The sequence below is a fragment of the Amblyraja radiata genome, chromosome 10 (genome assembly GCF_010909765.2).
Source record: "Amblyraja radiata isolate CabotCenter1 chromosome 10, sAmbRad1.1.pri, whole genome shotgun sequence".
NCBI classification, from domain to species: Eukaryota; Metazoa; Chordata; class Chondrichthyes; order Rajiformes; family Rajidae; genus Amblyraja; species Amblyraja radiata.
This window is the reverse complement of record NC_045965.1, coordinates 66,644,817-66,672,758: the sequence shown is the minus strand read 5'-3', so window position 1 is coordinate 66,672,758 and position 27,942 is coordinate 66,644,817. Positions and strand designations below refer to the sequence as shown.

Genomic DNA, 27,942 nt, shown 5'->3' with positions numbered 1-27,942 from the left:
ACTGTACTTCTTTATATTCCTGGCCAGCTTCCCCTCATACTTCATCTTTTCAGCCCGCATTAACCATATAACCATATAACAATTACAGCATGGAAACAGGCCATCTCGGCCCTTCTAGTCCGTGCCGAACACTTATTCTCACCTAGTCACATCTACCTGCACTCAGACAATAGCCATCCATTCCTTTCCCTTCCACATACCTATCCAATTCATTTTTAAATGATAAAATCAAACCTGCCTCCGCCACTTCCACTGGAAGCTCATTCCACACAGCTACCATTCTCTGAGCAAAGAAGTTCCCCCTCATGGTACCCCTAAACTTCTGTCCCTTAATTCTCAAATCATTGCCCGCTTTGTTTCTTTCTGTTGTCCTATGAAAGTTTCCCAATCATCTGGCTTCCGGCTACTCTTTGCTGTGTTACATAGAAACATAGAAAATAGGTGCAGGAGGAGGCCATTTGGCCCTTCGAGCCAGCACCGCCATTCGTTGTGATCATGGCTGATCATACCCTATCAATAACCCGTACCTGCCTTCTCCCCATATCCCTTGACTCCACTAGCCCATAGAGCTCCATCTAACTCTCTCTTAAATCCATCCAGTGATTTGGCCTCCACTGCCCTCTGTGGCAGGGAATTCCATAAATTCACAACTCTCTGGATGAAAAATTGACATTTTTCTCACCTCAGTCTTAAATGACCTCCCCTTTATTCTAAGACTGTGGCCCCTAGTTCTGGACTCGCCCAACATTGGGAACATTTTTCCTGCATTTAGCTTGTCCAGTCCTTTTATAATTTTATGTTTCTATAAGATCCCCCTCATCCTTCTAAACTCCAGTGAATACAAGCCTCGGTGTTATACATCTTTTCTTTTAGTTTTATTCTATCCCTAACTTCTCTTGTCAGCCACGGTTGCCTCCTACTCCCCTTAGAATCTTTCTGCCCTTTTGGAATGAAACGATCCTGCGTCTTCCGGATTATGCCCAGAAATTCCTGCCATTGCTGTTCCACCGTCAATCCTGCTAGGATCCCTTTCCAGTCTACCTTGGCCAGTTCCCCTCTCATTGTGGAACACATGGCAGCAACCCGGCCGATGGCTCATCGGTCAGTCAGCGTAACCGGGAGGGAACTGAAGACGTCAGACGCGAGGAGCGAGGGCCGGTGGGAGGGTGAACCGAGGTAATGCTAGCTGTAGGCTACAAGGTCAGCTGTAGGAGGCGCCCTCGAGACACAAAGATGGTCGGACAGGCGAGGAGAAGAGAGGAGATGAACGTTGGTTCGCGGGAGCTGCTCCAGTGCATCGAGTGCGCGGGCCGACCGGACTTTGGGCTTTGAATAACGGCGGCGCCCGCATATGTAATATATGCAAAAAGAATGTCACTGTGCAGTTGCATACGTGAGACATAAAGCACTTTGAACTTTTAAGGCACATTTTGGCCATTTTTAAATGCAAGGCATCAAGCACTTCTAAACTAAAACTAAACTGCAAATTAGCCAACACAATGGCTGCACATTCTGCACACATTTATACGTCACCGTTAATCGTTCAAGCCTCCGACCACACAGACCGAGAGACTTACCACGGCCAAACTCCTCCCCACACATTTCAGAAAGGCAAATTTATCATCGACTGTCTCAGCTCCCAGGAGATTTCCAATCTGCAGCCTTAGTGCCTTCAAACTCAGGTCAGGCAGTACCCTGTAGAATGAAGTACGCCCTGCTTACTTACAACTCCAAACTGGCCGACAGTTTTATGTGCAGTGATAATTAAGGGCTCAAAAAAACTGTAAACAAAAAGGTCTGCATTCCTCTCTTGACTCTGGAACTCTGGAGCTGAGGGACCCTGACGATGAGATTTGGACATTAGGACATAATGTCCTAGTTCAATTTAGTACTAGTTCAGTTTAGTTTAGTTTATAGTTTATTTTAGTTTAGTTTAGAATTACAGTTTATTTTAGTTTAGTTTAGAATTACAGCGTGGAAACAGGCTCTTCAGCCCGCCAGGTCCGCTCCCACTAGTGATCACCCATACACTAGCACTATCCTACACACCAAGGACGATTTACAGAAGCCAATTAACCTACAAATCTGCACGTCTTTGGGATGTGGGTGGAAACTGGAGTACCAGGAGAAAACCCACGCGGTCACGGGGAGACCATACAAATTCTGTACAGGATTGAACCCGGGTCTTTGGCTCACTGAGTTACTCCAGCATTTTGTGTCTATCTTCGGTGTAAACCAGCATCTGCAGTTCCTCCGTTCACAGGTTTGTAGGTTAATTGGGTTCTGTAAATTGTTCCTGGTGTGTAGGGTAGAACTTGTGTACGGGTGATCACTGGTCGGCGTGGACTCAGTAGGTTGGAGGGCCTGCTTACACACTGCAGCCCTAAACTCAAGTCAACTGGGGCTAATCAGCAAAGCTAATCTATAAAAGATATGGTGCAAGTTAGCAACCTATGTGTGATTATATCAGTACTGGGCAACCAGAGAAACAATTGTTGCCTGGCAGACCTCTAGAATAATACGCTCTATTGTCAGAGTGCACAGCTCTGCTTTATACAGGTAACCTGAGAAAACAGACACCACCAATAAATAACTGTCCACCAGTATTATAACAAAAAGGCCAGTCTAACCATTCACCGAGACAACAGAAAAGGGGGAGAACTTTTATGTGAAGGCATTAACATTTCAGACGTTAGCCTAATGTATATTTCTCGAGGCAATCTATTTGTTATCCCTCATACAAGAAAGTAGCCTTTGTATCGTTTTGAATCCCGTACACAGTGTAATATTACCCTGCCAACATACTGTAACGAATCTCGCTCTGAATTACAAGCCACCACTCCCCTGAAATTGCAAGTCACCCCTGGTCCAGTGTTAACTTACCGAATAGTGAAAGGCCTGGATATAGTGGATGTGGAGAGGATGTTTCCATAAGTGGGAGATTCTAGGACCAGAGGTCATAGTCTCAGAATAAAAAGACGTTCCTTTAGGAAGGAGATGCGGAGGAATTTCTTTACTCACAGGGCGGTGAATCTGTGCAATTCATTGCCACATAAGGCTGTGGAGGCCAAGTCAGTGGATATTTTTAAGGCAGAGATAGATAGATTCTTGATTAGTACGGGTGTCAGGGGTTATGGGGAGAAGGCAGGGGAATGGGGTTAGGAGGGATAGATAGATCAGCCATGATTGAATGGCGGAGTAGACTTGATGGGTCGAATGGCCTAATTCTGCTCCTATCACTTATGAACTGGTCAGCCTCTGCATTGCAAGCCATCATTCCCCTGGCATTACAAGTCACCCCTGTCCTAGTCTGAATTCAGCCTCTGTATTACAAGCCACATCTCTCCCTGCACGTTACGTTACTGTTCCCACCTGTGCTAAAATTAGAACTTTATGGGTAGCAGAATGGTTCAGTGGGTAGAACTGCTGCCTCACAGCACTGAAGACCCACACTCGATACTGACCTCAGGGGTGCCGTCTGTGTGGAGTTTGCACGTTTTACCTGTGACCGCGTGAGTTTCCTCCGGGTGCTCCGGTTTCCTCCCGTATCCCAAATATGTGTGGGTTTGTAGGTTAATTGGCCCTCTGTAAATTGCCCCCTAGTGTGTATCCTAGTGCACCTCAAGGCAACTGAATTATCCAGAGAGCTGTCCTGAACTACTATCTACCTCTTTGGGGACCCCGGACTATCCTTGATCGGGCTTTATTGGCTTTACCTTATGCTAAACTTAATTCCCTTATCATGCTCCTTTACACTGTAAATGGTTTGATTGTAAGCATGTATTGTCTTTCTGCTGACAGGATAGCACACAACAAAAGCTTTTCACTGTACCTCGGTACACATGACAATAAACTAAATTAGGGAGTGGATGAGAAAGTGGGATAACATAGAACTAGTGTGAATGGGTGATCAATAGCCGGCATGGATTCAGTGGGCCGAAAGGCCTGTTTCCTTGCCAATGTTCCCATGTTTCAATCAATTGAAAAAATTAAGTTTAAAATTTGTTAAAATAGGGTGATGATAATACTGCATTCACAGTCAAAAGACCAGAAAAAGGTGTTTATACTTTTTTTTAGAAATACAGGGCAGAAAACAGGCTCTTCGGCCCACTGAGCCAATCACACACTAGGAACAATTTACACTTATACCAAGTATACAAACCCAAGCCAATTAACCTACAAAACTGTACATCTTTGGAGTGTGGGAGGAAACCGAAGATCTCGAAGAAAACCCACGTGGTCACGGGGAGAACGTACAAACTCCGATTCTCTGCTGCTGCATACGCTGTAAGGCAGCAACACTACCGTTGAGCCACCGTGCCACTCTCAGAAGTTAAAGGGAATTCATCATATCTCCAATGACTTTACCAACTTCTACGATGCACTGGAGGAAGCATCCAATCGGGATGCATCACAGCTTGCTTTAGTAACAGCTCAGCCCAAGACCCCAAGAAACTGCAGAGAGTTGTGGGCACCGTCCATCACACAGACCAGACTCCCCACCATCAAGCCCATCTACACTTCATGCTGCCTCGGGTAAGCAGCCAACATAAGCAAAGACCACTCACACCCCGGTCATTCTCTCTTCTCCCCTCTCCTGTTGGGCAGATGATTAAAACACTTGAAAGCGCTACCATCAGACTCAGCAACATTGTTATTAGACTCTTGAAAGGACCGCTCATGTGCTCAGGTGTAATTGTCAATCTTTCAATCTACCTCATTGCAGCCATTGCACTTTTTCCCCTTACCTGCACTTTCTCTTTTTAACTGCACTCCACCTGCACTCTATTTTCTCTTTTGTACTACCTGTTGTACTCATGAATGATACGATTTGACAATATAGCTAGCAAATTAAGATTTTTCACTGCTTCTTGGTACAGGTAATAATAATAAACCGATATCAATATTACTCAAATGCATATTGTAACAACTCTTTACATAGTCAGATTCGGGATAGAAACATAGAAACATAGAAATTAGGTGCAGGAGTAGGCCATTCGGCCCTTCGAGCCTGCACCGCCATTCAATATGATCATGGCTGATCATCCAACTCAGTATCCCGTACCTGCCTTCTCTCCATACCCTCTGATCCCCTTAGCCACAAGGGCCACATCTAACTCCCCTCTTAAATATAGCCAATAGCCTCAACTACCCTCTGTGGCAGAGAGTTCCAGAGATTCACCACTCTCTGTGTGAAAAAAGTTTTTCTCATCTCGGTTTTAAAGGATTTCCCCCTTATCCTTAAGCTGCGACCGCTTGTCCTGGACTTCCCCAACATCGGGAACAATCTTCCTTCATCTAGCCTGTCCAACCTCTTAAGAATTTTGTAAGTTTCTATAATTCTAGAGAGTATAACCAAGTCTATCCAGTCTTTCTTCATAAGACAGTCCTGACATCCCAGGAATCAGTCTGGTGAACCTTCTCTGCACTCCCTCTATGGCAATAATGTCCTTCCTCAGATTTGGAGACCAAAACTGTACGCAATACTCCAGGTGTGGTCTCACCAAGACCCTGTACAACTGCAGTAGAACCTCCCTGCTCCTATACTCAAATCCTTTTGCTATGAAAGCTAACATACCATTCGCTTTCTTCACTGCCTGCTGCACCTGCATGCCTACTTTCAATGACTGGTGTACCATGACACCCAGGTCTCGCTGCATCTCCCCTTTTCCTAATCGGCCACCATTTAGATAATAGTCTGCTTTCCTGTTTTTGCCACCAAAATGGATAACCTCACATTTATCCACATTATACTGCATCTGTCAAACATTTGCCCACTCACCCAGCCTATCCAAGTCACCTTGCAGTCTCCTAGCATCCTCCTCACAGCTAACACTGCCCCCCAGCTTAGTGTCATCCGCAAACTTGGAGATATTGCCTTCAATTCCCTCATCTAGATCATTAATATATATTGTATATAGCTGGGGTCCCAGCACTGAGCCTTGCGGTACCCCACTAGTCACTGCCCGCCATTGTGAAAAGGACCCGTTTACTCCTACTCTTTGCTTCCTGTTTGCCAGCCAGTTCTCTATCCACATCAATACTGAACCCCCAATGCCGTGTGCTTTAAGTTTGTATACTAATCTCTTATGTGGGACCTTGTCGAAAGCCTTCTGGAAGTCTAGATACACCACATCCACTGGTTCTCCCCTATCCACGCTACTAGTTACATCCTCGAAAAATTCTATAAGATTCGTCAGACATGATTTACCTTTCGTAAATCCATGCTGACTTTGTCCAATGATTTCACCACTTTCCAAATGTGCTGCTATCCCATCTTTAATAACTGACTCTAGCAGTTTCCCCACTACCGATGTTAAACTGGTCTGTAATTCCCCGTTTTCTCTCTCCCTCCCTTCTTAATAAGTGGGGTTACGTTTGCTACCCGCCAATCCTCAGGAACTACTCCAGAATCTAAAGAGTTTTGAAAGATTATTACTAATGCATCCACTATTTCTGGAGCTACTTCCTTAAGTACTCTGGGATGCAGCCTAACTGGTCCTGGGGATTTATCGGCCTTTAATCCATTCAATTTACCCAACACCACTTCCCGACTAACCTGGATTTCACTCAATTCCTCCAACTCCTTTGACCCGTGGTCCCCTGCTATTTCCGGCAGATTATTTATGTCTTCCTTAGGGATGACTGGTTTATTCCTGTTAATCTACCTGTAAGCGACCAATATCATTTAATTTACTGTTGTACGCTGCGGTAGAGTTGCTGCCTCACAGGGCCAGAGACCTGGTTTGATCCCGACTACGGGCGCTTATCTGTACGGAGTTTGTACGCACTCCTGCGTGGTTTTATCAGAGATCTTCATTTTCCTCCCACACTCCAAAGACATACAGGTTTGTATGGCAATAAGTGTAAATTGTCCCTAATGTGTAGGATAGTTTTATTGTGCGGGGATCGCTGGTCAGTGAGGACTCAGTGTTTCCGCACTGTATCTCTAAACTAAACTACTTAATGCTACAGGAATGGATGGAAACCTAAATGTCATTGAAAGGGATCGATAAAATTAAACAAAACATAAATATAAGGGGCGTAGACTGAAACTGCTGCGTTAATGTTAGAATAGATGTTGACAAGTTTACTCACAAAAGGTTTTTCAAATGACTTCTAAGAAGGATAATAGAAGCAAACAAATGATACGGGATCTGTCGGTAAATAAAGATTTAGAAAAATGAATCAGAGTTAATCCTTACCTGACAAACCCGACAGAGATGAATTTACTAATGGCGTGGGTGGAAACAGTGTTCAGTGCGTTGTTCCACAGGTCATCCGGAACACAAAAGACATGCAGCTCCAGCACCTGAAACAGTTCATATCCACAGGCATGTCAATGGCCAAAATCCCAGTGTTACACATCGTGGAAACAGGCCTGTCGGCCCACCGAGTCCATGCTGACCATCCATCACCCCCTTCACACACTAGTTCTACATTATCCCACCTTCTCATCTACTCCCTGCACACTGGAGGCAATTTACAGAGGGCCGATTAACCTACAAACCCGCACGTCTTTGGGAAGTGGGAGGAAACCAGAGCACGGTGGGCGGCATGGTGACGCAGCGGTAGAGTTACTGGCTCATAGCGTCAGAGACCCAGTTTCGATCCTGACTAACATGCTGTCTGTACGGAGTTTGTACGTTCTCTCTGTGACCTGCCTGGGTTTTCTCCAGGATCTCCGGTTTCTGCCCACATTCCAAAGACATGCAGGTTTGTAGGTTAATTGGCTTGGTATGATTGTAAATTGTCCCCAGTGTGTGTAGGATATTGTTAGTGTGCGGGGATCACTTGTCGGCATGGACTCAGTGGGCTGAAGGGCCTGTTTCCGCGCTGTACCTCTAAACTAAACTAAACACCTAGAAGAAACTCATATAGTCGCGGGGAGAATGTGCAAACTCCACACAAACAGCACCCGAGGTCAGGATCGAACTCGGGTCTCTGGCGCTGTGAGGCAGCAGCTCCACCACTACTGCCGCCCCAACCTTGGCACAATAGTATAATGGTACTCTATTTATCACTTGTATCAAGTTATAGTGAAATTCAGTTTTGTATTCAGTTCAGTACAAGCATCACTGTGCATGAGCACTTAGATACATCATAGATAAGCACCTCAGCCACAGTACAAGTGGTGGGAGTAGTACACTCAGTACACATAGTCGCCTGTTATTTGGCACTGTCTGAGTCCCAGTTTGTAAGTATAGCTAAGTGTAAAGGTTTCCAATAAAGAGGGAAGTGTCTCAACCCAGAACGTAATTTGTCCGTTTTCCTCCACAGATGCTGCCTGCCCCACCGAGTTCCTCCGTCACTTTGTGTTTGGCACTGCATATATGTGCTTGACAACTATCAACTCGTTGAATCACCTTAAACCTTTATTTTCCCCCTGCATGATGGAACACAAGTGCAGTCAGTACAGAGTGTCCTCCATGTAATATTGCTATTTTGGCCAGCAATCTGCGTACATAATATCTGTCCGGGAGGGTCACTGAGAACATCGGCAGCAAGATTATTTTTTCCAAGAAGTGGTTTTGTGCTGAAAGTAAAGCAATAAGAATGTGGGGAATGTGTAAACAGATATGGTTGTTAGGGGCTGTCACCTCTGTTTGCTTTTATCTGAATTTATAACTGAATTGTTCATGAAATGATTGCAGTCTTCAGTATCAGCTTACAAATGGTGGCTTGGTGTTGTTTTTTCTTGAAAATAAAAATTAGACCAGGAGAAAATGAAATAAACAGCTTAAATTAATGGGCGGCATAATCGAATGGTTGGGCTTTATACATTTGCCAGGCTATATATCAAGTACTGACCAAAACAATTGTTTGGTGCTTGATGTTGTTATGTGCACTGTTAATAAATGAATTTTACATGAGATGAAATTTACTCAGGGATGTGATAAATGTTCGCCTCTGTCACACAAATCATAGCGTCTGTTCCTATAATCATAACCACGAGCCAACAGAAATGGGTGTTGTCAACAGACCTTATCCATCCTCCTGCAGGGGACATTTGGAGCTGTGTGCAGGTGCCTTTGAAGCATAAAGAGTTGTACAGCATCGCACAAACCAACCTCTCTTCCATTGACTCCATCTACACCTTGCACTGCGTCGGCAAGGCCAGCAGCATAATCAAGGACGAGTCGCACCCTGGACATTCCCTCTTCTCCTCTCTCCCATCGGGCAAAAGGTACAGAAGTGTGAAAACGCACATCTCCAGATTCAGGGACAGTTTCTTCCCAGCTGTTATCAGGCAACTAAACCATCCTACCACAACAAGAGAGCAGTGCTGAACTACTATCTACGTCATTGGTGACCCTCGGACTATCCTTGATCAGACTTTGCTGGCTTTACCTTGCACTAAACTGTAAATTTTAATCAAGTATTGTCTTTTTGCTGACTGGGTAGCACACAACAAGCTTTTCACTGTACCTCGGTACATGTGACAATAAACTAAACGAAGCATAGAAATAGGCTCACCTCATTTATGATTTGGAAGGAACTGTAGATGTTGATTTACACCGAAGATACGCACAAAATGCTGAGTTTGATCCTGACCTCAGGTGCTGTCTGTGCAGAATTTGAACGTTCTCCCTGTAACCGCGTGGGTTTCCTCCGGGTGTTCCGGTTCTCGCCCCCCCCCCACATCCCAAAGACGTGTGGGTTTGTAGGTTAATTGGCCCTCTGTGAATTGCCCCGTGACTAAATTGCCCCAATGAGAAAGTGAGATAACATAGAACTAGTGTGCGCGGGTAATTGATGTTTAAAGGAAATATATGGGACATGTTTTGTTCTGCACATGTTGAGTGCCTGGAACACTGCCAGCGTTGGTGGTGGAAGCAGATACTGCCGTTTATAAAAGGCTTTTAGATCTGGATAGAGTGGCTGTGGAGAGGATGTTTCCATTAGCGGGAGAGTCTAAGGCCAGAGGTCATAGTCTCAGAACATCGCTTATGCATGCCCTGTAGAGATGCTTGATTAGTACAGGTGTGAGATGTTATGGGAAGAAGGCAGGAGAATGGAGTTAAGAGGGAGAGATAGATCAGCCATGATTGAATGACGGAGTAGACTTGATGGGCTGAATGGCCTAATTTTGCTCCTATCACGTATGATCCTGCTTGACCTGCTGAGTTACTCCAGCACTTTATGTCCTTTTCTGTAAACCTGCAAAAAAACAGTGTCTATGATGCACTGGTTTGGCCCCACAATGATTTAGACTGAAGAGTAATTCTTGCTCTGAAACGTCAACTATCCATGTTCTACAGAGATGCTGCCTGACCCGCTGAGTTACTGCAGCACTCTGAAAAGTCACCTATCCATGTTCTGCAGAGATGCTGCCTGACCCGCTGAGTTACTCAAGCAATTTGTGAAACGTCATCTGTCCATGTACTCCAGAGGTGCTTCCTGACCCGCTGAGTTACCCCAGCTCTCTGTGAAATGCAGGGCTGCCGAAATTGGGTGAGATTTGGGAGTGAGAAATTGCGAGAGACCAAGCCCGAGGGAGCTTTTGCATTTTTCTGCTTGAAATTGTGCAATCTGGTGCATACTGTAGCGAGTCTTTTAACTTACACTTGAATGCAATATTTATGCTTTCAATTGGATTAGCTATGAATAAGGTTAGGCTAAATTACATTCCTAATTACATTCCACAGTAGAGCCAGGCTCTGATCAACAGGTGCAGCACATGAATGATTTAGTGTATTCATGTATGGAAATCAGATTATAATCAGCACTTGGCCTTTGTGCTTGGTACCTACTTGCAGCTTGGTACTTGTGCTTAGTACCTACTTCCAGCAGCCACTGGTTGTCCTCCAGGATGCATCGAGCCGCAGCCAGGTCCATGCCGGTCACCAGGGCGAATTCGGCACAGAGACTCTCACGGCCACGGCGCAACCCTTCCGATGCCTCCAACGGCCCGGGACTCTTGCACTGAGGCTGCACCATGGCTGGAGCTGCAGCGAGCGACTCGCCAGCCCGGCAAACACTCGCCAGCCCCGGCTCCCCATCCGCATCTGCTCCCGCTGCTGCTTCTGCTTCCATCCCTCCATCCGCCCCGGTTCTCCAACACCCGCGACCGGGTTGCTCAGAGCACAGCAGCGCCTCGTCCAAAGCCGGAGATATTGAAACATGTCTAGCCAAAAAAGTGGGGGGAGCTGCAGCCTCCCCGGTTCCGCGGCCCATGTATCTCTCTCTTGCTGCTCGGCAGCCTCCGTCATATCAGACGCTTCCCGCAAATCCTTAAATTCCGACTGCTGCCGGGAGTAAGACATGGCCTTACTTGACACTCTGGGTGACACTGATTCACTGCCCGGTCCGTGTCTTTCAATGTAAATTTGCATGGGGACATGGTTTGGAGGTGTGTGACGGTTCGGTCAAGTGAGAATAACAGTGAATAAGAATGCTGCTGTCTTGTCAACAGATGTGCACACAAGCAGTTCATATCAGTTTTGAAATTCTCATTGATCACAGAATTTCTCACGACAGAGCGTGAGAAATTCTGTGATCAGCGTGAGCGTGAGAATTGGGCGAAATGCTTGATTCTCAAGCTCAATGCATGAGAGTTGGCAGCTCTGGAAACGTCACCTATCCATGTTCTCCAGAGATGCTGCCCGACCTGCTGAGTTACTCCAGCACTCAGTGAAACGTCACCTATCCATGTTCTCCAGTGATGCTGCCTGACCCGCTGAGTTACTCCAGCACACTGTGAAACTTCACCTATCTATGTTCTCCAGAGATGCTGCCTGGCCAATGAGTTACTCCAGCACTTTGTGAATCGTCACATAGAAACATAGAAAATAGGTGCAGGAGTAGGCCATTCGGCCCTTTGAGCCTGCACCACCATTCAATATGATCATGGCTGATCATCCAACTCAGTATCCTGTACCTGCCTTCTCTCCATACCCCCTGATCCCTTTAGCCACAAGGGCCACATCTAACTCCCTCTTAAATACAGCCAATGAACTGGCCTCAACTACGTTCTGTGGCAGAGAGTTCCAGAGATTCACCACTCTCTGTGTGAAAAATGTTTTCTAATCTCGGTCCTAAAGGTTTTCCCCTCTATCCTCAAACTGTGACCCCTTGTCCTGGACTTCCCCAACATCGGGAACAATCTTCCTGCATCTAGCCTGTCCAATCCCTTAAGAATTTTGTACGTTTCTTTAAGTTCCCCCCTCAATCTCCTAAATTCTAGCAAGTACAAACCGAGTCTATCCAGTCTTTCTTCATATGAAAGTCCTGACATCCCAGTAATCAGTCTGGTGAACCTTCTCTGTACTCCCTCTATGGCAAGAATGTCTTTCCTCAGATTTGGAGACCAAAACTATACGCAATACGCCAGGCGTGGTCTCACCAAGACCGTGTACAACTGCAGTAGATCCTCCCCGCTCCTATACTTAAATCCTTTTGCTATGAATGCTAACATACCATTGGCATTCTTCATTGCCTGCCGCACCTGCATGCCTACTTTCAATTACTAGTGTACCATGGCACCCAGGTCTCGTTGCATCTCCCCTTTTCCTAATCGGCCACCATTTAGATAATAGTCTACTTTCCTGTTTTTGCCACAAAAGTGGATAACCTCACATTTTATCCACATTATACTGCATCTGCCATGCATTTGCCCACTCACCCAACGTATCCAAGTCTCCTTGCAGCCTCCTAGCATCCTCCTCACAGCTAACACTGCCCCCCAGCTTTGTGTCATCCGCAAACTTGGAGATGTTGCATTCAATTCCCTCGTCCAAATCATTAATATATATTGTAAATAGCTGGGGTCCCAGCACTGAGCCTTGCGGTATCCCACTAGTCACCGCCTGCCATTCTGAAAAGGACCCGTTTACTCCTACTCTTTGCTTCCTGTTTGCCAGCCAGTTCTCTATCCACATCAATACTGAACCCCCAATACCATGTGCTTTAAGTTTGTATACTAATCTCTTATGTGGGACTTTGTCGAAAGCCTTCTGAAAGTCCAGATATATCACATCCACTGGTTCTCCCTTATCCACTCTACTAGTTACATCCTCGAAAAATTCTATAAGATTCGTCAGACATGATTTACCTTTCATAAATCCATGCTGACTTTGTCCAATGATTTCACCACTTTCCAAATGTGCTGCTATCCCATCTTTAATAACTGACTCTAGCAGTTTCCTCACTACCGATGTTAGACTAACTGGTCTGTAATTCCCCATTTTCTCTCTCCCTCCCTTCTTAAAAAGTGGGGTTACGTTAGCTACCCTCCAATCCTCAGGAACTACTCCTGAATCTAAAGAGTTTTGAAAAATTATCACTAATGCATCCACTATTTCTGGAGCTACTTCCTTAAGTACTCTGGGATGCAGCCTATCTGGCACTGGGGATTTATTGGCCTTTAATCCATTCAATTTACCGAACAACACTTCCCGGCTAACCTTGATTTCACCCAGTTCTTCCATCTCATTTGACCCGCGGTCCCCTGCTATTTCCGGCAGATTATATATGTCTTCCTTAGTGAAGACGGAACCAAAGTAGTTATTGAATTGGTCTGCCATGTCCTTGTTCCCCAAGATCAATTCACCTGTTTCTGACTGCAAGGGACCTACATTTGTTTTAACTAATCTCTTTCTCTTCACATACCTATAAAAACCTTTGCAGTCAGTTTTTATGTTCCCTGCCAGTTTTCCTTCATAATCTATTTTCCCTTTCCTAATTAAGCCCTTTGTCCTCCTCTGCTGGACTCTGAATTTCTCCCAGTCCTCTGGTAGGCTGCTTTTTCTGGCTAATTTGTATGCTTCATCTTTTGTTTTGATACTATCCCTGATTTCCCTTGTTATCCACGGATGCACTACCTTCCCTGATTCATTCTTTTGCCAAACTGAAATGAACAATTGTTGTAGTTCATCCATGCAGTCTTTAAATGCCTTCCATTGCATATCCACCGTCAACCCTTTAAGAATCAATTGCCAGTCAATCATGGCCAATTCACGTCTCATACCCTGAAAGTTACCTTTCTTTAAGTTCAGGACCCTTGTTTATGAATTAACAATGTCACTCTCCATCCTAATGAAGAACTCAACCATATTAAGGCTTTATTGTATTCGGATAAGGGGGAGAATGAGGGCCAGGGCAGTTTACTGTTCTGGATGTCAGATGTGGGAGGTCATGGAGTCTGAATGCCCTCCAGACGTCCACATCTGCACCAGGTGCATCGAGATGGGGCTCCTAAGGGACCGTGTTAGGAACCTGGAGCAGCAACTCGATGACCTCTGTCTGCTCAGGGAGAGCGAGGAGGTCATAGAAAGGAGTTACAGGGAGGTGGTCACTCCAAGACCACGGGAGACAGAAAAAACGGGGTCACAGTTAGGAAGGGCAATGGGCAGACGCAGGGACTGGTGAGTACCCCGGTGGCTGTACACCTTGAAAATAAGTACTCATGTTTGAGTAAGGGTGGGGGAGACAGCCTACCTGGGGGCAGCGACAGCGGCCGGGCCTCTGGCACAAAGACCGGTCCTGTTGCTCAGAAGGGTAAGGAAAAGAAGTGGAGGGCAATTGTAATAGGGGACTCTATAGTCAGGGGGTCGGATAGGCGATTCTGTGTAAGCAGACAGGAGACCCGGTTGGTAGTTTGCCTCCCTGGTGCCAGGGTCAGGGATGTGTCTGAGCGTGTCCAAGAAATCCTGAAATGGGAGGGAGAAGAGCCTGAGGTTGTGGTACATATAGGTACCAACGACATAGGTAAAAAAAGAGAAGAGGTCCTGAGAGAAGAATTTAGGGAGTTAGGTAGAGAGTTAAGGAGAAGGACTGCAAAGGTAACAATCTCAGGATTACTGCCTGTGCCACGCGACAGTGAGAGTAGGAATGGAGCAAGATGGAGGATAAATGAGTGGATGAGGGACTGGTGCAGTGGGTATGGATTCAAGTTTCTGGATCATTGGGACCTCTTTTGGGGAAGGTGCGACCTGTACAGAAAGGACGGGTTGCACTTGAACTCGAGGGGGACCAATATCCTGGCGGGGAGATTTGCAAAGGCTACTGGGGAGACTTTAAACTAGTATGGTTGGGGGGAGGGACTCAAATTGGGAAATCTAGCAGTCAGTGTGTGAGGCAGGAGGCAGAGAATGGTAGCACTCTGACCCAAAATGTAGGGGAGAGAGAAGAAAAAGACAATAAACAGAGAATAAGAGAGGGTGGGTTTCTTAAATGTGTATATTTTAATGCTAGGAGCATTGTAAGAAAGGTGGATGAACTTAGAGCCTGGATTGACACCTGGAAGTATGATGTTGTGGCGATCAGTGAAACATGGTTGCAGGAGATACACAAAATTGCTGGGGAAACTCAGCGGGTGCAGCAGCATCTATGGAGCGAAGGAAATAGGTGACGTTTCGGGCCGAAACCCTTCTTCAGACTGATGGGGGGTGGGGGGGGGGGGGGAGAAGGAAGGAAGAGGGGAGGAGGAAGAGGAGGGCGGGCGGATGGGAGGGTGGGAGTGGACAGCTAGAGGGTTAAGGAAGGGGAGGAGACAGCAAGGGCTAGCAAAATATGTTTGCAGGAGGGCTGTGATTGGAAACTAAATATTCCAGGATTTTGTTGCTTCAGGTGTGATAGATTTGGAGGGTGCAAGAGGTGGAGGTGTTGCATTGCTTATCAGGGAAGATATTACAGCAGTGCTTTGGCAGGATAGATTAGAGGGCTCGTCTAGGGAGGCTATTTGGGTGGAACTGAGAAATGGGAAAGGGGTAGCAACACTTATAGGGGTGTATTATAGACCGCCAAATGGGGAGCGAGAATTGGAAGAGCAAATATGTAAGGAGATTGCAGATATTAGTAGTAAGCACAAGGTAGTGATTGTGGGAGATTTCAATTTTCCACACATAGACTGGGAAACACATTCTGTAAATGGGCTGGATGGGTTGGAGTTTGTAAAATGTGTGCAGGATAGTTTTTTGCAGCAATACATAGAAGTACCTACTAGAGAAGGGGCGGTGCTGGACCTCCTGTTAGGAAATGAGACGGGTCAGGTGGCAGAGGTATGCGTTGGGGAACAGTTCGGGACCAGTGATCACAATACCATTAGTTTCAATATAATTATGGAAAGGGTCAGAACTGGACCTAGGGTTGAGATTTTTGATTGGAGAAAGGCTAACTTTGAGGAGATGCGAAAGGATTTAAAAGGAGTAAATTGGGACAGTTTGTTTTATGGGAAAGATGTGGAAGAGAAATGGAGGACATTTAAAGGTGAAATTTTAAGAGTACAGAATCTTTATGTCCCTGTTCGGTTGAAAGGAAATAGTAAAAATTGGAAAGAGCCATGGTTTTCAAGGGAAATTGGACACTTGGTTCGGAAAAAGAGAGAACTACAATAATTATAGGCAGCATGGAGTAAATGAGGTGCTTGAGGAGTATAAAGAATGTAAAAAGAATCTTAAGAAAGAAATTAGAAAAGCTAAAAGAAGATATGAGGTTGCTTTGGCAAGTAAGGTGAAAGTAAATCCAAAGGGTTTCTACAGCTATATTAATAGCAAAAGGATAACGAGGGATAAAATTGGTCCATTAGAGATTCAGAGTGGACAGCTATCTGCAGAGCCAAAAGAGATGGGGGAGATATTGAACAATTTCTTTTCTTCGGTATACACCAAGGACAAGGATATTGAATTATGTGAGGTAAGGGAAACAAGTAGAGTAGCTATGGAAACTATGAGATTCAAAGAAGAGGAAGTACTGACACTTTTGAGAAATATAAAAGTGGATAAGTCTCCAGGTCCGGACAGGATATTCCCTAGGACATTGAGGGAAGTTAGTGTAGAAATAGCAGGGGCTATGACAGAAATATTTCAAATGTCATTAGAAACGGGAATAGTGCCGGAGGATTGGCGTACTGCGCATGTTGTTCCATTGTTTAAAAAGGGGTCTAAGAGTAAACCTAGCAATTATAGACCTGTTAGTTTGACGTCAGTGGTGGGCAAATTAATGGAAAGGATACTTAGAGATAATATATATAAGCATCTGGATAAACAGGGTCTGATTAGGAACAGTCAACATGGATTTGTGCCTGGAAGGTCATGTTTGACTAATTTTGAATTTTTGGAAGAGGTTACTCGGGAAATTGATGAGGGTAAAGCAGTGGATGTTGTATATATGGACTTCAGTAAGGCCTTTGACAAGGTTCCTCACGGAAGGTTGGTTAAGAAGGTTCAATTGTTGGGTATTAACGGTGGAGTAGCAAGATGGATTCAACAGTGGCTGAATGGGAGATGCCAGAGAGTAATGGTGGATGGTTGTTTGTCAGGTTGGAGGCCAGTGACTAGTGGGGTGCCACAGGGATCTGTTGGGTCCACTGTTGTTTGTCATGTACATCAATGATCTGGATGATGGTGTGGTAAATTGGATTAGTAAGTATGCAGATGATACTAAGATAGGTGGGGTTGTGGATAATGAAGTAGATTATCAAAGTCTACAGAGAGATTTATGCCTGTTGGAAGAGTGGGCTGAAAGATGGCAGATGGAGTTTAATGCTGATAAATGTGAGGTGCTACATCTTGGCAGGACAAATCAAAATAGGACGTACATGGTAAATGGTAGGGAATTGAAGAATGCAGGTGAACAGAGGGATCTGGGAATAACTGTGCACAGTTCCCTGAAAGTGGAATCTCATGTAGATAGGGTGGTAAAGAAAGCTTTTGGTGTGCTGGCCTTTATAAATCAGAGCATTGAGTATAGAAGTTGGGATGTAATGTTAAAATTGTACAAGGCATTGGTGAGGCCAATTCTGGAGTATGGTGTACAATTTTGGTCGCCTAATTATAGGAAGGATGTCAACAAAATAGAGAGAGTACAGAGGAGATTTACTAGAATGTTGCCTGGGTTTCAGCAACTAAGTTACAGAGAAAGGTTGAACAAGTTAGGGCTTCATTCTTTGGAGCGCAGAAGGTTAAGGGGGGACTTGATAGAGGTCTTTAAAATGATGAGAGGGATAGACAGAGTTGACGTGGATAAGCTTTTCCCACTGAGAGTAAGGAAGATTCAAACAAGGGGACATGACTTGAGAATTAAGGGACAGAAGTTTAGGGGTAACATGAGGGGGAACTTCTTTACTCAGAGAGTGGTGGCTGTGTGGAATGAGCTTCCAGTGAAGGTGGTGGAGGCAGGTTCGTTTTTATAATTTAAAAATAAATTGGATAGTTATATGGACGGGAAGGGAATGGAGGGTTATGGTCTGAGTGCAGGTATATGGGACTAGGGGAGAATACGTGTTCGGCACGGACTAGAAGGGTCGAGATGGCCTGTTTCCGTGCTGTAATTGTTATATGGTTATATGGTTATATTATGGTCACTCTTGACCAAGGGGCCACGCACAACAAGACTGCTAACTAACCCTTCCTCATTACTCAATACCCAGTCTAGAATAGCCTGCTCTCTCGTTGGTTCCTCTACATGTTGGTTTAGAAAACTATCCCGCATACGTTCCAAGAAATCCTCTTCCTCAGCACCCCTGCCAATTTGATTCACCCAATCTATATGTAGATTGAAGTCACCCATTATAACTGTTTTACCTTTGTTGCACGCATTTCTAATGTCCTGTTTGATGCCATCCCCAACTCCACTACTACTGTTAGGTGGCCTGTGCACAACTCCCACTAGCGTTTTCTGCCCCTTAGTGTTTCGCAGCTCTACCCATATCGATTCCACATCCTCCAAGCTAATGTCCTTCCTTTCCATTGCGTTAATCTCCTCTCTAACCAGCAACGCTACCCCACCTCCTTTTCATTTCTGTCTATCCCTCCTGAATATTGAATATCGCTGGATGTTCAGCTCCCAGCCTTGGTCACCCTGGAGCCATGTCTCCGTGATCCCAACTATATCATAATCATTAATAGCTATCTGCACATTCAACTCATCCACGAATGCTCCTTGCATTGAGACACAAAGCCTTCAGGCTTGTTTTTACAACGGTCTTACCCCATATACTATTTTGTTGAAAAGTGGCCCTTTTTGATTTTTGCCCTGGATTTGTCTGCGTGCCCCTTTTACTTTTCACCTTGCTACCTATTGCTTCTACCCTCATTTTACACCCCTCTGTCTCACTGCTCACACATTTAAGAACCCCACCACCTCTTATTCTCTGCTAATTATGTTTTTCTTCTTCCCCCCCTCCCTGTTGGGTCTGAGTGCTTCCCTTCTCTGCCTCCTGCCTCACACACTGTCTACTAGCTTTCTCTATTTAAGTCCTTCCCCCCAACCGTTCTAGTTTAAAGTCTCCGCAGTAGCCTTTGCAAATCTCCCCGCCAGGATATTGGTCCCCCTCGAGTTCAAGTGCAACCCATCCTTTTTGTACAGGTCACACCTTCCACAAGGTGTGACCTGTCACGTGTCCATGTTCTCCAGAGATGCTGCCTGACCCGCTGACTTACTCCAGCACTCTGTGAAACGTCACCTATCCACGTTCTCCAGAGATGCTGCCTGACCCGCTGAGTTACTGCAACATTTTGATTATTTTAGTTTAAAAAATCAGCAACTGCAGTCCCTTGTAGTGTTTTCTTTGTCAGGATTTATTTTATAGAAACATAGAAACATAGAAATAAGGTGCAGGAGTAGGCCATTCGGCCCTTCGAGCCTGCACCGCCATTCAATATGATCATGGCTGATCATCCAACTCAGTATCCCGTACCTGCCTTCTCTCCATACCCCCTGATCCCTTTAGCCACAAGGGCCACGTCTAACTCCCTCTTAAATATTTCCTCTGCAGTTTATTAGTTAAGGCTAAATCCAGCATTTTATCTGAATGAGCCAAGGACAATAACCAGAGTAAACGGTCACCATGGTAAATGGGAATGCTAATTCGTAAACAAGTGGAGAAATTGCCCTGTGCAACCTCAAACATTTCGGCCTATTGTAGCAAAGTTGTTTCCTCGTTACTCTTGAATGGGCAGATCGGGCTTCATCGCCCTGTCTTCTCAGTGTGCTGGGCTGAGGCAGACATTTAAGTTCCTTAGGTTACCACGGCAACAGTGAGCCATTTAAACCAGGGTGGTGGCTTTGTTTTATAACTTAATGGAACTATCTATTGTGTTTCTCAAAGACTGGGCCAGCCTCGTAAAATGCATAAGTAGGGATGGGGAATCCATGCACACAGAGTTCTTCGTGCCTGCCTCTCTTATTTTTCTCAAGTCACAAAGCAGAGGAAACTGAAAACAAGTAACTGCAGGTGCTATGGGGGGGGGGGGGGGGGGGGGGGGGGGGGGGAGGGTGCCAGTGTAATTGAGCAGGTCAGACAGCATCTCTGGAGAATGTGGATAGGTGACGTTTCGGCTCCCGATGCCACCTATTTGCAGAAGGGTCTCAACCCGAAACATCACCTATCCATGTTCTCCAGAGATGCTGTTTTCAACAAAATCCTCCCTCATCCTTATTCCCTTATCATGTATCTATACACTGTGGACGGCTCGATTGTTTTCATGTATTGGCTTTCTGCTGACTGGACAGCCTGCAACAAAAGCTGTTCACTGTACCTCGGTACACGTGACAATAAACTTAACCGAAACTGACCTTCTAAACCCTCTCTGAAGAAATTGTCCCTCAGATCTCTTTTAAATCTTTACCCTCTCACTTTCAACCTGTGCCCTCTAATCATGGACTCCTCTAGAGTGGGGGGAAAAACTGTGGCAGGAGAATTGGGGTAGAAGGGAGAGAGTTGATGGGCCAAGTGGCCTCATTCTGCTCCTATCACTTATGACCTTAAACTCCAGGGATAAAAGACCCAGCTAGCCAGCCTTTCCATAAATGATTAAAGGGGATGTGCGGGACAAGTTTTTATTTTACTGTTTGTGATGGGTACCTGGAACATACGCTACCAGGTGCAGAGGCAGATATGATAGCGGTGTTTATGATGCTCAGAGTGTTCACAAGTCAAGAGTGTTTTAATGTCATGTGTCGACCCCCCCCCGATAGAACAATGAAATTCTTACTTGCAACAGCACAACAGAATATGTAAACATAATACACCGTAAACAATATAGTAAATGACAAAATTATATATATGTATATATATTGCATACATATATAGATGGTAGACTCAAAATGCTGGAGTAACTCAGCGGGACAGACGGCATCTCTGGAGAGAAGGAATGGGTGACGTTTCTGGTTGAGACCCTTCTTCAGACTGAATACATATACAGTATAGATGTACACACACACAAAAAACAAAAATACTGCAAAAAGGCAAAACCAATGCCCCCAAGTGTATTATTAGGAGGTTAGTTTAATGTGGTATAATGTTCAGTACAGATAATGTGGCCAGAGGGCCTGTTCCTGTTTGTATTATTCTATCTCCTATCTTCTGGATGGGGATGAGAAGTAACCTGATAGATTGTGAGACAATAGACAATAGGTGCAGGAGTTTCATTCAGCCCTTCGAGCCAGCACCGCCATTCACTGTGATCATAGCTGATCATCCACAATCAGTACCCCGTTTCTGCCTTCTCCCCATATCTCATGACTTTGCTATCTTTAAGAGATCTATCTAACTCTCTCTTGAAAGCTTCCAGAGAATCAGCCTCCACTACCTTCTGAGGAGGAGAATTCCACAGATTCACAACTCTGTTTTTCCTCATCTCCGTTCTAAATGGCTTACCCCTTATTCTTAAACTGTGGCCCCTGGTTCTGGACTCTCCCACATCGGGAATCGATAGTCAACCCATGATTTTACCCATGTCCTCCGCCCCTCAGCACAGAGAGCCGGCTAATACAGTCAGCAGGCGAGCTCTGGTATTCATCAGTGTTCACGCCCTCTCATGCTAACAAGCTACTCCCCGTTTCACTATCCCGACCCTCACCTGATTCCTCCACCTCTCATTCCAACCTCACCACCCTATGTTGCTCAGAAGCTCATTACAACGCAAGTCACAGTGCTCTCGCTATAGAAACAAGGAACTGCATATGCTGGTTTACAACAAACAAAGGCACAAAGTGCTGGAGTAACTGAGCAGGTCAAGAAACATCTCTGGAAAAAAGATAATAGGTGATGTTTCGGGATGGGCCTGAAGAAGGGTGCCAACCCGAAACGTCAACAACTATTTTTCTCTGGAGATGCTGCCTGACCCGCTAAGTTACTCTCGCATATTGTGTCTTGTCTCGATTTTCTTCTGACATATTTTGCAGATAATGATTAGAAGACAGTGCTTTAGAGATATAGTGCATGGAAACAGGCCCTTCGGCCCATTGAGTCTGCACTAATCATCAATCACCATTTACACCAATCCCATGTTTACTCTCCCCACACTCCCATCAACTCCCCCCAGAGTCTACCACTCACCCACACACTGGGGGCGATTTACAGCGGCCCATTAGCCCAAAGACCCACTCGTTTTTGAGGTGTGGGACGAAACCGGAGCACCCGGGGGAAACCTACGCGGTCACAGGGAGAACGTGCAAACTCCACACAGACAGTGCCAAGAGGTCAGGATTGAACCTGGGTCTCTGGCAAGGCAGTGACTCTACCAACTGTGCCATCCTGCCCTCAGTTCCCCACCTACACCAATCCTGTTAATCAGCACCTGGGTCTATTACGCACCATTTCATGAATCTTTTGGATAAAACACCAAACCAAGGGCACGACTTAGCTATAAACTCCCCCTCTCCGTTTTCCCCCTACCCTGGTGGGCACCCATTACTCCCACTATCCAGCTCCACCCCATTCCCACTCCCCCTTCCACCTATATCCTTAGAGGGCGGTGGAGGCCGGTTCTCTGGTTACTTTCAAGAGAGAAAAAGCTCTTAAAGATAAAGGAGTCAAGGGTTATGGGAAGAAGGCAGGAACGGGGTACAGATTGTGGATGATCAGCCATATCACATTGAATGGCGGTGCAGGCTCGAAGGGCTGAATGGCATAACCCTAATATAGACAAAATGCTGGAGTAACTCAGCGGGACAGCTCTGAATAGAAGGAATGGGTGACGTTTCGGGTCGAGGCAAGAAGGTTTGTAGGTTAATTTACAATACTGGCCCCTGTTTCTGGAATCCCCAACACCAGGGAACATTTCTCCTGCATCTAGCCTGTCCAATCCTTTAAGAATTTTATATGTTTCCATGAGAACTCCTCATCCTTCACAATTCCAATGAATATAAGCCCAGTCGACCTGTTCTTTCTTCATATGTCAGTCCCGCCATCCCGGGAATTAACCTGGTGAACCCCCGCAATAGCAAGAATATCCTTCCTCAAATTAAGAGACCAAAATTGCACACAATACTCCAGGCGTGGTCTCACCAGGGCCCTGTACAACTGTAGTAGGACCTCTTTTCTCCTAAACTCAAATTCTCTTGCAACGAAGGCAAACAGGGCATTAGCTTTCTTCACTGCCTGATGTACCTGCATGCTTACTTTCAGTGACTGATGTACAAGCACACCCAGGTCTTGTTGCACTTCCCCTTTTCTGACACAATTTAGATAATGGCCTGATGGTGTATTTTATGGTGTAACAATCCCTGTTCCAGGCGTACACTGGTCCTATCCCCGAACTCTACCTCCGCTACATTGACGACTGCTTTGGTACTACCTCGTGCACCCATATAAAACTCACTGACTTCATCCACTTCACCACTAATTTCCATACTGCACCCAAATTCACTTGGACCATCTCCCTACCGTTTCTAGATCTCACCGTCTCCATCACAGGGAAGACTATTGAGCGACATCTACCACAAACCTACTGACTCCATAGTTATCTTGACTACACTTCTTCCCACCCTGCTTCCTGTAAAGACTCTATCACATACTCCCAATTCCTCCGTCAACGCCGCATCTGCGCCCAGGATGAGGTGTTCCATACCCAGGGCATCGGAGATGTCCTCATTCTTTAGGAAACGGGGGTTCCCCTCTTCCATTATAGATGAGGCTCTCTCTCGGGTCTCCTCGATATCCCACAGCTCCGGTCTTAATCCCCCTCCCCACATTCGTAGCAAGGACAGAGTCCCCCTTGTCCTCACCTTCCACCCTATCAGCCGTCGCATACAGCATATAATCCTCCAACACTTTCGCCACTTCCAACGGGATACCACTACTGGCCACATCTTCCCATCTCTACCCCTTTCTGCTTTCTGCAGAGACCATTCCCTCCGAGACTCCCTGGTCAACCCGTCCCTTCCACCCCAACCACCCCCTCCCCAGGTACTTTCCCCTGCAACCGCAGGAAATGCAACACCTGTCCCTTTACCTTCCCCCACGACTCCATCCAAGGACCCAAACAGTCTTTCCAGATGAGGCAGAAGTTCACTTGCACTTCCTCCAACCTCATCTACTGTATCCGCTGTTCCAGGTGTCAACTTCTCTACATCGGTGAGACCAAGTGCAGGCTCAGCGATCGTTTCACTGAACACCTCTGCTCAGTCCGTCTTAACCTACCTGATCTCCTGGTTGCTCAGCACTTCAACTCCCCCCTCCCATTCCCAATCTGACCTTTCTGTCCTGGGCCTCCTCCATTGTCAGAGTGAGGCTCAGCGCAAATTGGAGGAACAGCACCTCATATTTTGCTCAGGTAGTTTACACCCCAACGGTATGAACATTGTCTTCTCTAACTTCAGATAGCCCTTGCTCTAACTCTCCATCCCTTTCCCCTTCCCAGTTCTCCCACTAGTCTTACTGTAACCTACTCCATTCTATTTTTGTCCCACCCCCTCCTGTGACATCAGTCTGAAGAATGGTCTCGACCGGAAACATCGCCCATTCCTTCTCTCCAGAGATGCTGCCTCACATGCTGAGTTACTCCAGCATTTTGTGTCTATCATTCAGAAAATAATGTGCCTTCCTGTTCTTGTCACCAAAGTGGATGACTTTCATTTATCCTCATACTAACATATGGCATCTCTGTGTGGTATCTCAGCTGCATGGAGGCGGAGAGGAGAGCTCTTCAGCGCGTCGTCCACAGAGCGCAGAAGTTTATTGGGACACAGCTACCAGCCTTGGAGGGCATCTACCACACACGGTGCCTCAGGAAGGCCGTCAGCATCCATAAAGACTCCTCACACCCTTGTAATGGACTGTTCGGACTACTTCCCTCCGGCAGACGTTACAAGGTCTTCTACGCCCGCACCTCCAGACTCAGGAACAGCTTCATTCCCAGAGCTATAGCGGCTCTGAACCGGCCCTGCTGAATGCCCCCCACCCCCCCTGGACCGTCTCCCTCAGATGGTCACGTCGCACAGACACATCTGCACTTTAGTCTGTTTTGACTGTTTTACTGTTTTAATGTTCTAATGTTCATTTTACAAACCATGTCCTCGGGGTATCTAAATTGTATGTTATTTAAGTTATGACATTGGATGGAAGCTGCATACCAAATCACGTTGCACTTATGTGCAATGACAATAAAAGATATTATTATTATTATTATTATTATTAAACTGCATCTGCCCATTCACTCAAACTATCCAAGTCACCCTGCAGCCTCTTAGCATCCTCCTCGCAGCTCACACTGCCAGCCAACATTGTGTCATCCGCAAACTTGGAAATGTCTCATTTAATTACCTCGTCTAAATCGTTAATATACATTGCAAATAGCTGGGGTCCCAGCACCAAGCTTTGCGGCCCCCCACTAGTCACCGCCTGTCATTCTGAAAAGGGCCCGTTAATTCCTACTCTTTGCTTTCTGTCTGTTAACCAGTTCTCTATCCATGTCAAGAGGCAGGAAACATGTTCCTGATGTTGGGGGAGTCCAGAACCAAGGGGCCACAGTTTAAGAATAAGGGGTAAGCCATTTAGAACAGAGATGAGGAAACACTTTTTCACACAGAGTGTTGTGAGTCTGTGGAATTCTCTGCCTCAGAGGGCGGTGGAGGCCGGTTCTCTGGATACTTTCAAGAGAGAGCTAGTTAGGGCTCTTAAACATAGCGGGGTCCAGGGGGATGAGGCAGGAACGGGGTACTGATTGTGGATGATCAGCCATGATCACATTGAATGACGATGTTGTCTCGAAGGGCCGAATGTCATACTCCTGCACCTATTGTCAGTTGTCAATAATACCTTACCCCCAATACCAAGTGCTCTAATTTTACACACTAATCTCTTGTTGATTGATTTATCTTATCTTACTTCAAGTAATCATTGCTTTCCCTCTCTCTCCATCCCTTCCCCACTACAGTTCTCCGACTAGTTTCACTATCCTCTTGATTCATTTTACTGATTGTATGCCTCCGTCAACTTCCCCTCAGGTAACAATGCACCATTCTACATTTCCTGATCATAGTCTGTTTTGATCTGTAGTTTTCACACCCAACCCAACCATATCCCCATGTCTCCCTCTCCCCTGATCCTCAGTCTGAAGAAAGGACTGGTCCCGAAACGTCACCCATTCCTTCTCTCCAGAGATGCTGCCTGACCCGCTAGGTTACTCCAGCATTTTGTGCCTATCTACACTGAGGGACTTACCCCACAACTGGGGGCTCTGCGGGCTCCTGAAGATCTCATGGTGTTGGTCCTTGCACTTTGCAATCTCTGCGAGTGCCGTGAAGTACTCGCTCCAAGAGCAGCGGTGTAAACGCTTCTGGTCCCGGGGCAGGAACCGAACCGCCCACTAGCCTTGGGGGCGGGCTCAGACACCTGGACCAATCCAAGCCCTGCACCACCTCGGATTGACAGTCGCTCTGCCCAATCAAGCTGCAGTCCTGCCCCATTAGGGAACGCCCCAACCTTGAGTGCTCCAATGGGGTTCGGGACGTTGTGCAATAAAGAAGTGAAGAAGTGATTTACTGACTAATCCCTGGGTTTGTCCAGTGTCAAACTAAAACACTTAGATCTGCGGAGGAAGGAACTGCAGATACAGGTTTATACCAAAGATAGACACAAAGTGCTGGAGTCAGGGATGGATCTACTATGAAACGAATGAAGCTTAAGCTTCAGGGCCCCTAACATGTTCCCGATGTTGGGGAGTCCAGAATCAGGGGCCACAGTTTAAGAATAAACATAGAAACATAGACAATATGTGCAGGAGTAGGCCATTCGGCCCTTCGAGCCTGCACGGCCATTCAATATGATCATGGCTGATCATCCAACTCAGTATCCCGTACCTGCCTTCTCTCTATACCCTCTGATCCCCTTAGCCACAAGGGCCACATCTAACCCTCTTAAATATAGCCAATGAACTGGCCTCGACTACCCTCTGTGGCAGAGAGTTCCAGAGAGGGGTAAGCCATTTAGAACGGAGACGAGGAAACACTTTTTCTCACAGAGAGTTGTGAGTCTGTGGAAATCTCTGCCTCAGGATGGAGGCAGGTTCTCTGGATGCTTTCACGAGAGAGATAGATGGGGCTCTTAAAGATAGCAGAGTCAGGGTATACGGGGAGAAGGCAGGAACGGGGTACTGATTGGGGATGATCAGCCATGATCATATTGAATGGCGATGCTGGCTCGAAGGGCCGATTGGCCTACTCTTGCATCTATTGTCTATTGTCTAATCCCGGAGGGGCCCCAGAAGCGACTTTAGTCCAAATATTCTTCCGATTTAAATCGGAATTCCGATTTTTGTGCTTTCCAAGAAATGAATCTGAAAATGAATCACCTCGACTAAACCCCTCGCCTCGACTAAACTTCACCCCACACTTAAACCTCAACTCACTAAACCTCGCCTCGACTAAACCTCCCACCCCACATCTAATCCCCGCCTCGATTAATCGGCGCCTCTCTCCCGCTCCCGCGGGGAGGGACTGAGGCTGCAGCGGGCGGGGGGCAGGGTTTGACTTCAATGTCAGCGCGAGTCACCCCTCCCCTCCCACCGGCTCTCGCGGGCAGTGCGCCTGCTCCACTCGCCACGCTAGGTCCCGCCCCCCCTGGTTGGAGCCGTTCCGCTCATGTGAGGTGCCGCCAATGGCCGAGGGGGGTCTATAAATAGCGGGAGAGAGGCAGCGATTAGTCGATGAGCAGATTAGGTGTGAGGTAGAGTTTAGTCGTGAGGTGGGAAGTTTAGTTAAGTTGAGGTGGGAGGT

The 27,942-nt window shown here is 46.2% G+C and overlaps 1 protein-coding gene across 1 annotated transcript in view; it reads right to left on the bottom strand.

Moving 5' to 3' along the window:
- Positions 1-26,517, bottom strand: part of spata1 (spermatogenesis associated 1) — a 48,137-nt gene extending 21,620 nt beyond the window's left edge. The window contains exons 1-3 of the mRNA XM_033029084.1: positions 26,390-26,517; positions 7,206-7,312; positions 1,578-1,695 (exon numbers count right to left, since the gene is read on the bottom strand). Of these exons, the coding sequence (XP_032884975.1) occupies positions 1,578-1,695; positions 7,206-7,312; positions 26,390-26,428 (264 nt within the window). The 5' untranslated portion in view covers positions 26,429-26,517. The remainder of the gene's footprint in view (positions 1-1,577; positions 1,696-7,205; positions 7,313-26,389) is intronic.
- Between the last annotated feature and the right edge of the window lie 1,425 nt (positions 26,518-27,942).